This window comes from Nicotiana attenuata, unplaced genomic scaffold, assembly GCF_001879085.1.
Source record: "Nicotiana attenuata strain UT unplaced genomic scaffold, NIATTr2, whole genome shotgun sequence".
NCBI lineage: Eukaryota > Viridiplantae > Streptophyta > Magnoliopsida > Solanales > Solanaceae > Nicotiana > Nicotiana attenuata.
In genome coordinates, this window is record NW_017670357.1 from 798,104 (window position 1) to 806,399 (window position 8,296).

At 35.3% G+C, this 8,296-nt stretch overlaps 1 protein-coding gene across 3 annotated transcripts; it reads left to right on the plus strand.

The window, feature by feature from the left end:
- The first annotated feature begins 375 nt into the window (after nucleotides 1–375).
- On the plus strand, nucleotides 376–7,964 carry LOC109238311. Of its 3 annotated transcripts, none has more exons than XM_019404742.1 (13): nucleotides 376–722; nucleotides 1,127–1,451; nucleotides 3,329–3,645; nucleotides 4,014–4,106; nucleotides 4,198–4,288; nucleotides 4,887–4,980; nucleotides 5,790–5,887; nucleotides 6,146–6,215; nucleotides 6,401–6,504; nucleotides 6,586–6,699; nucleotides 6,867–6,943; nucleotides 7,055–7,099; nucleotides 7,216–7,964. In XM_019404742.1, the coding sequence occupies exons 2-13, from the start codon at nucleotides 1,191–1,193 to the stop codon at nucleotides 7,667–7,669; spliced, it is 1,818 nt and encodes a 605-aa protein (XP_019260287.1). In that variant the 5' UTR covers nucleotides 376–722; nucleotides 1,127–1,190; the 3' UTR covers nucleotides 7,670–7,964. The 3 variants fall into 3 exon arrangements, with proteins under 3 accessions (XP_019260287.1, XP_019260289.1, XP_019260288.1); XM_019404744.1 differs by having other exon boundaries at nucleotides 1,176–1,451; XM_019404743.1 differs by lacking the exon at nucleotides 376–722 and adding an exon at nucleotides 911–1,006.
- The last annotated feature ends 332 nt before the right edge of the window (nucleotides 7,965–8,296 follow it).

Below are 8,296 nucleotides of genomic sequence, written 5' to 3' on the forward strand. Positions count from 1 at the left end.
TACTTATACATTTCACAGGTGAACTCTTATGCCAAAGCTCTATACGGATGATTCAAAACAAGAACTAAGGGCTCGTTTGGCACGAGGGATACGAGATAACTAATTTCGGGATTAAATTTGAGATGAGTTTATCATGTTAGGATAAAATTAAGGTATAACTAATCCCGGAATTAGTTATCTCGGGATTGTAGCGTTTATTTATTCCTATGGAAGAATGGAATAATTAATCCCGGAATAATCGATCTCAAGTAACTTGTTTCCAACCAAACGACCCCTAATAGACCCGGAAACAAAAAAGAGTCAGTTTGGTCAAACCATATAACTGGATTTTTGAACTGTGATTTCCAGATTAACTTGTATTTATTTGAACATAAGTACAGTAATTAATAGAGCAATTCTGTTACCGTTCACAAGTACATGTGTCAAGTAAATCTGCACTCAAAGTTTTAAGTCAAAGTTTTAACTGTTTAACTTTGTCTTCTTTGCTTCTGCTGAAAATATTGGCAATCTCAATTCATTTCTGTCATATCCCAATAATCCTCGAAATCTTGACTACATCTTGCTGGGATTACGCTCCATTAATTCTTTACTCATCCATTCATTCCTTTTCATTTATTTCTTAAACCCAAAAAACTCTACTATTGAGCTTTAAATACTTCATGATTTTACACCTTTTTTTATCTCAATTCAGCTGCTCTGATATTTCTTTGAACTTATTTTCGGTAAGCTTCTCTTTTTTTAATATTTTTAATTGTTGAATAAGAAGAAAAAAAAAGTTTTTTTTAATCTTTTTATGTTTATTATTGAAAATGGAGTACATTTTAGTCTTGTGTGTAGTTTTCAACCCAAGAAAGTAGGATTGAAGTACTTTTTAGTCCTTTATTAGCTTTTGATTGGGGCAATGATGTTTACTCTTTTATGTTTCCTTCGAATAAAATGGACCCAAATTGAGTAGAATGAATAACATTCATGTAATCGACCTCAACTTGTTTGAAATTTAAGACAGGTGGTTGATTGATACGCTTTTTTGACTTAATTTTTAATTTCATCAAATTGAGCAACTTTAATGCTTTTTTTTTTGTGTGTGTGTGTGTGCTGATGTTTTTTTTTTTTTTTTGGCTGATAGGTGTAGGAGGTCAGTTTTAAGGAGTTTGATCTTTTTTCTCCCATATTAGCTCTAAGGAGCAAAAATGGGAGGTGTTTGTACAGGTGGAACAGCGAGAAATAGAGCAGAAATTCACCATGAGAGGAGCTCAGGTTCTTCTAAAATGCTAAAGTCAGTTCAGAGTTTGGAAGAATCAAATAATGATTCTTCTTCTTCTTCTTCTACTTCATGTCCTGATAAGGATGGTTTTCGTAAGACGCCGAATCTCTATGATTCTGGTGAATTGTGTTCGTCTATTTCCCGGGAGTTAAGGCCATCTCCACCTGCTAGTAGAGGAACTAACAAGGTACCTCCATTTGTTCTGTAAGTTTAATCAATGTATATGTATTTGGATACTTGCTTGGAGTTGGTTTAGGAATGGTTATCTGATTGTTTCATTCCATTTTTTATTACCGGATTTAATTTTGCACGCTTGATCATAAATTCCCTTTTCCCCTTTCTTGGCTCAATTGATATCACGAAACTAGATCAAAGGAAGCAATTAGGTGTCATGGTTTTTGTTTATTTATTTTTGAGTCAAAATTCCGCTTTTTGTAATGTTTCCCTTTACGGGTGGCAAGCAGGGGTGGAGCTAGAGCTTCGGTAACGGGTTCCGAGTCCAGTAGCTTTAGTGCAAATCCTATATTGTCTAAGAAATCCATTGAATAAGTACAAATTCTTACTTTAGAACCTAGTAACATAAAAAGGCTAGATTCCTGAACCCATTAACTTTGAATTCTAGCTCCGCCTCTGGTGGCAAGATTTGTCTAAAATGAAACAAATGGTTGGATGAAGAGGAACTGAACTACATGAGTTGGTGAATAACGCGGCTGAGGTTTTTCTATGGGTAGTGGTGCATTAGCCTTCTTAGTTGATGGAGCTATCTGTCCGGTTAATTCTGCTGGTGAATGAGTCCTAAGCATGTTTAACTAAATTCCTCCGCAGCCAGCATTTTAGAGGGACTACGGCCTTTAAGGTGGACATTTGAGGTAATAACGGGTCCGATGCCTTTAGATGTTCTTAGCCACAGTCGCTAAGCTGAAGTATTCGACAAGTCCATAGCCTTGGCCAGTTGAGGGGAAAAAAGAGAGAAAGATATTGCGGCTGAGGTTTCTATCTATTGTGGTAATACAAATAAAATAAAGTCAAAAATGAAACTTGTAGTAGGATGAGGTGGGATCTAGTGTTGATTGAAAATTTGCAGCGGAAGAGAGTTACCAAAAACTAGAATTCCGTTGATTCGAAAACATCGTGAAAACGAGAAAGCATATAGATTGAAAGGAACATGAGACGACGAGTCACTGATGTTAAAGGACCACAAAATTTTGACTAAGATAGGACTTGTGTTTGGAGTTATACTGCTAATGCTGGGTAATGCTGCAAATCTGTTAACTGCTATTGGCAACTGAAAGTGGTTAGACGTTGTCAAAGCGATTATGTTTATACTCTGTAATAAGAAAGAGATAACACTGGAAGCTGGACAGTTCTCTCAACATCAAGGAAAAAGCACTTAGTATATGTGTATACATGGATGATATAATCCAACTTCTTGTCGTAAAACTGTCTGCATTTACTCACCTTTGGTAAAATCAAGGTGATACTATTTGGTGTCTGTTGTTGACTAACGCATCCTGTCACAATAATAGGAGTCATTATTAATGGAAGCTTGTATGATTCTTTTGACAGAACACAGCGGGACTTGTCAATAGTAGCAAAAACTTAAGATAGCTTCATAGGATATCTTGACATCAGAGGAAAAAAGGAAGAATTACAGATTTAAATGCCCAGCGTACATGATCAAAGAGAACGATATCATGGCATAAAAGGAAAAAAGAAGCAATGCAAATTGAAATGGAACATATACATGATTATTAAAATTTAGTGGCCTCATCTAAATGGAACTGTGACTGACTTCAGACACTAGAACTAAAACTCTGCATTCAATGGCTGTTTGTGCATATCCTCTGAGTCTTGTTCAATATAACAATGACTTTGGGAAATATCCATGTGAGTGGGTCATTTGGCACCTGTTTTTCCTTTAGTGATATCCTTGGCAGCAGGTCTGATGTTTGAACAACCATCATATTCCTGTTAATGCTTGTCTTTTTGATTCATGTGAAATTCTCTTTGTATCTTTTGCACACAATGAAGTCAGATAACTAGACAAAATTCTTCTTGTAATAGGCCCCTAGCTCTTTTCTTGGAAAAGCCAGTACAGTTGGCCTAGAAAAGGCGGTAGAAGTTTTAGATACACTAGGCAGCAGCATGATAAATTTGAAATCTGGAGGCTTCTTGACTGGAACGGCTTCTCGAGAAAACAATATATCTATTCTTGCATTTGAAATTGCAAATACTATCACCAAAGGTGCAAATTTATTGCAATCTCTTTCTGAAGAAAATGTCCAGTATTTAAAGAAGGAAGTTCTTCCTTCAAAAGGTGTGCAACAGCTGGTTTCTACCAATATGAAGGAGCTTCTCACTATAGCTGCTGATGACAAAAGGTTAGCGATAAACTATCCATTCTTCATGAAACAGTAATCTAAAATAAAAGAAATGAAATTATATCCAAAAATAAAAACCTGAAAGAGATGATTCATATACACATGCGTGTCTCTAGTATTTTAGAATCACAAGAAAAGTTATTAAATCCTCTCTACTAAGGTTTTTGAGTTGATAACAGCATCATAATGAAGAAAATATTCCTTATACTATCTCAACCTAAAATTATGACAGCTCAAAGTTCAAGGTACCTGAGAATACATCAATAGAAGTATGTAACTTTAAGAATTAAAATATAGTGGAAAAGTTCTGGGTGTAATTCTCTGAGCACTGAAGCCATCGGTGAAAATATGTTTGTACATTTCCGCAGGAAGGATTTTGCTGTTTTCTGTCGTGAAGTCATCAGATTTGGTGATATGTGTAAAGACCCACAATGGCACAATCTAGGTCGATATTTTTCCAAGTAAGTTGAAATGTTTTTACTAAAGGAGTCAGAAGCTGTTGCAATTATATGTCAATAAATATGTTTATCAGAAGGTTTAACCATTTGACAGGTTGGACATGGACACTGTTACTCATAAACTGCCAAAAGCACCGGCTGAAATGACAATGCAGGAACTGATAACTCTGGCTCAGCATACTTCTGTATGTTTTGTTTTGTTTTGTTTTGAGATGTTTTTACCTTTCTATATGTTTTTGTTCTTAACATATAAGGAGTTCTTTCTATCAACATTTTCCTCCCATAGGCCTAAAATAACATGAGCCGCAATACTCTAATAGGTGGTGCACTTCAGCTCTATTGACGGCGGTGCTAGATAACCAGTTCAATGCCTTAGTTAAATAACCTAGTACATATTTGCTGATGTAATATATTTGTTTATTTACATATATGTTTGTTCCTGATGAAATGATGATAGACCAACATGTGGTCAGTTGGTATTTTTTGTAAAATGATTTTTGGGGCAATTGGAGCTTGTATGTTTGCTTCCCTTGGGGGTTTTACAGTTCGTTGACACCGCAATTAGCCTTTTGCATGGGATCAAGTTATAAAAGCTACCAACGTTTAGTTTTTTATTAATATTTTTCCAAGATTTCTATAATGTGAGTCACTCAGAGGAAATTCATTGATATTTGTCCCATCTTTGTTAATGTTGAAGCGATGTTTCCTCTACAAGGATTTGGTTCACGTTTAGTGTCTATTCTATATGCAGTGCTGATTATGTGACTCCTCATTTCTTTACAGGAATTGTATCATGAGCTGCATGCGCTGGATAGATTTGAACAGGATCATCGAAGGAATCTTGAGGAAATCAAATTTTTAAAAGTGCCTCCCAAAGGTATACACAATTTTACTTCTATTTTCTGTGGTATTGTCTTACTTCTTAACAATGCCCCTGGGAGAAGCGTTGAATGCAAATTTGGTGGTACAAATGATCAACTTTCATGTTGTCATTAAACATAACTCGTAGTCTCTAATTTCTATTGAATATTAATTTTTACAAGTCAAATTTACAATAGCAAGTAGCAATATTTGTTCAGAGAGCGCATACAACTCGGTTTCATCACCTTGATCCAAACTTATGTATCTAACACTTCTCTGTTGTGTCAAAGTAGAAATAGTCAGGTAAATGACACTTTAAATAATGAATCAATTAAGAATAAATTGCAAGCAAAATATTGAACGATTATACTATGGAGACATGTCATTTCATGATCCAGTAGCATTCTCCTCTTTAGAAGATTTGTCTTCATGTTCTAGAACTTTTGATTTTTGACTTAATAAGACAATCCAGTATAATTGCAAAGAACTTTCACGTTCCATAAGATGCAAGCAAAAAAGCATGGGATCGTTATTCGTGTATCCAAATTATATTTCTCTAGTTTTGGAAAGTCGTGAACTTGTTCAGTGATATTCTGTTTAACTAAGTTGTATGTAAGGTGTCAATGTTTATTCCCGAGGATTCCTCCAAGTTGACGTTAATAATCTCATTTGTTTTTTGCATTAAGTCAATTGGAAGACAAGAAGGATATTCCTAAGTTTCGGTTCTTCTAATAACCTCCCAGCTTTTTGTTTGTGTTGGTTAAATTGATAACATGTGGTGAATTATCTTATATTGACAGATTACTTACTTTCCTTCACTTGTAGGAGAAGGTATCATGATGTTACAAAGTGAGCTAAAACATCAAAGAAAAACTGTGAGGATCATGAAAAAGAAGTCTCTTTGGTTCAAGAGTCTGGAAGAGGTACTTTGACCTAAAAGGCTAAAATCATTTTGACTACGTCTAATGAAAATCATAAGGATCGTTGTCAAAGGGAAACTGTTTCAAATTTACTTCAGAAATTGGTTAAGCTCCTCCGGTTACCAAGCTTTTTGTGTCTTTAGTATTTGAAATGAAAATGTGTCTTCAGCTTTTCGAATGTTGTTATGGACTTAACAGTACTCACTTTTACCCATATTTCATCCTTTTTTTTAATAAAGGCCGCATGTTTCATCCTTGTAGGTTGTGGAGAAGCTTGTTGATGTTGTTACTTTTATTCATCAAGAGATCTCAGAAGCATTTGGGGATGACGGTATTTATGAAGCTTACCTTCTCTTTAATGGCCAATGTTTCATGGTTTCAATTGTTCAGTGCGTCGACATTTTGTTGGTTTCTTACTCTTATGTCGTTGATATAACTAGCACATATGCACATTTATCCTCTACTTTCCTGCAGTATAGATGTTTTTATGAAATATAATGTCTATTCTTTTTGTAGGGTCGACTTCTTTTAGCAACGAGCCTACTAGGAAACCAGAAAGATTGGGAGAAGCTGGTCTTGCTCTACACTATGCTAACCTAATTAGTCAAATAGATAATATTGTAAGGATTTTCTGCTCAATTAGTCTCCTAGGATTATAATGCAAATAGTATTTGTTACAATGGGATTTGATATCATATCAGGTGTTACGCCCCACTTCCGTTCCTCGTAACATGAGGGATTCGTTATATAATGGATTGCCCTCCACTGTAAAGACAGCCCTTCGTTCTCGGTTGCAGACAATCACCAATGAAGAGGTTTGTCTCCAGATTTTTCTTCTTATGTTTCTATTTTCATCCACTATATCTTATATTTCATCTTTCCTGCCTCCTCCCTTTTGCTCTCATCAGAGGCGAATAACGTAATTCTTTTTAATTCTGCATAAAGTGATATATGTATGTAAAATTCATTGTCCTTGTTGCAGCTCACAATTCCTCAACTCAAAGCAGAAATAGGAAAAACTCTCCAGTGGCTTGTCCCAGTAGCTACATATACTACACGGTACGGTTTTATCTGTTGAAACCAGGTGTAAACTGTGCTTTTTGTTTTCTCCAAGTTTTCTCATGTTTTGATACTGATTCTTTTGCATCTTTGCTGTCAACTGGATAACAGAGCACATCAAGGTTTCGGCTGGGTTGGAGAGTGGGCTAATACTGGGTCAGTTGCATATTTTAGTGTTATAAAACCCCTTATGCCCACTCCCAAACAAATTTGTTCTCTTCATTTTGACACCATTCTTCAGTAACATAACAGTCGTTGTTTCTTCTTATCAGAAACAATTCTGGCAAGAAGATTCCTGCACACAAGAACATAATTCGGTTGCAGACTCTCTATCATGCAGACAAACAAAAGATGGACCAGCATATCATTGAACTAGTCACGTTGCTTCATCGCATCACCAGCCTGAGAAGAGATGATGAATCTAAGGCTTTACCCGAAAGATCACCGTGCAAAGGACTGGTTTTGCATACTGAGATGATGAACAATGGCACAAAAACATCCAACGTGCAGCTCTCTATGGAAGATAGGAACTTATTGGAGGAGGTAATGAAGAGGGGAATGTTGGTTCCAGGAATAAGCAAAAGCCAGGAACTAGTGATGCCCAAGAAGCGAACGAAACATGTCTTGGCTCGAAGTAGAAGCGCTGGTAGTTCTCCACAGACAAGGTTAAAACATGCAAAGGCTAATGTTTTGGATGTATTAGATGGATTAGAACCAACATTTTGAGCTGCTAAACAAGATTTCAAGTTAAAGGGTTCATTATTTGTTGATTCTTGGATACCTAATTCAATCTTTGTGAAGTATCTTACAGGGTGGCAAATGGCAATAATTTAGTATAAATCACTATGAGTTCTAAGATTATATTTTCTTGATCAAACACTCATGGCTAGTGAAGATGGTTGTTTAAGGATGAGAGCTAGTGGTGTAACTGGGTTTTGGAGCAGTAAATTTCTTCAGTTTTTTGTGTTAAGCTGAATTTCTCTACATGTAGTTCATTTAATGAAAAAGCCAGTTCTTTTTTCTTCCTAAAGTGTTAAATCTATCTAAACTGTCTATTTCTATGCTATTATGATTTATTGAAATGAAATATGATTAATACTTGGAATAAGCAAACAAATACCCCAACCTCAATTGGGCACTATACTTTATTAGTATGTTTAAAAAAGATTGACAAGATTGACATTTTCTTAAAGCATCTATAACCGCACAAATAATATGACATATTTCAATCCACCAGTTTTAAAAGTTTTACCGTCATATAAATAGTATGGTTTATTTAAAACTACTCAAAAATCTTGCCTTTTTAATTAAAGTTGTATATAGAACTTAAGTTTTATAAAATTATATTCATTA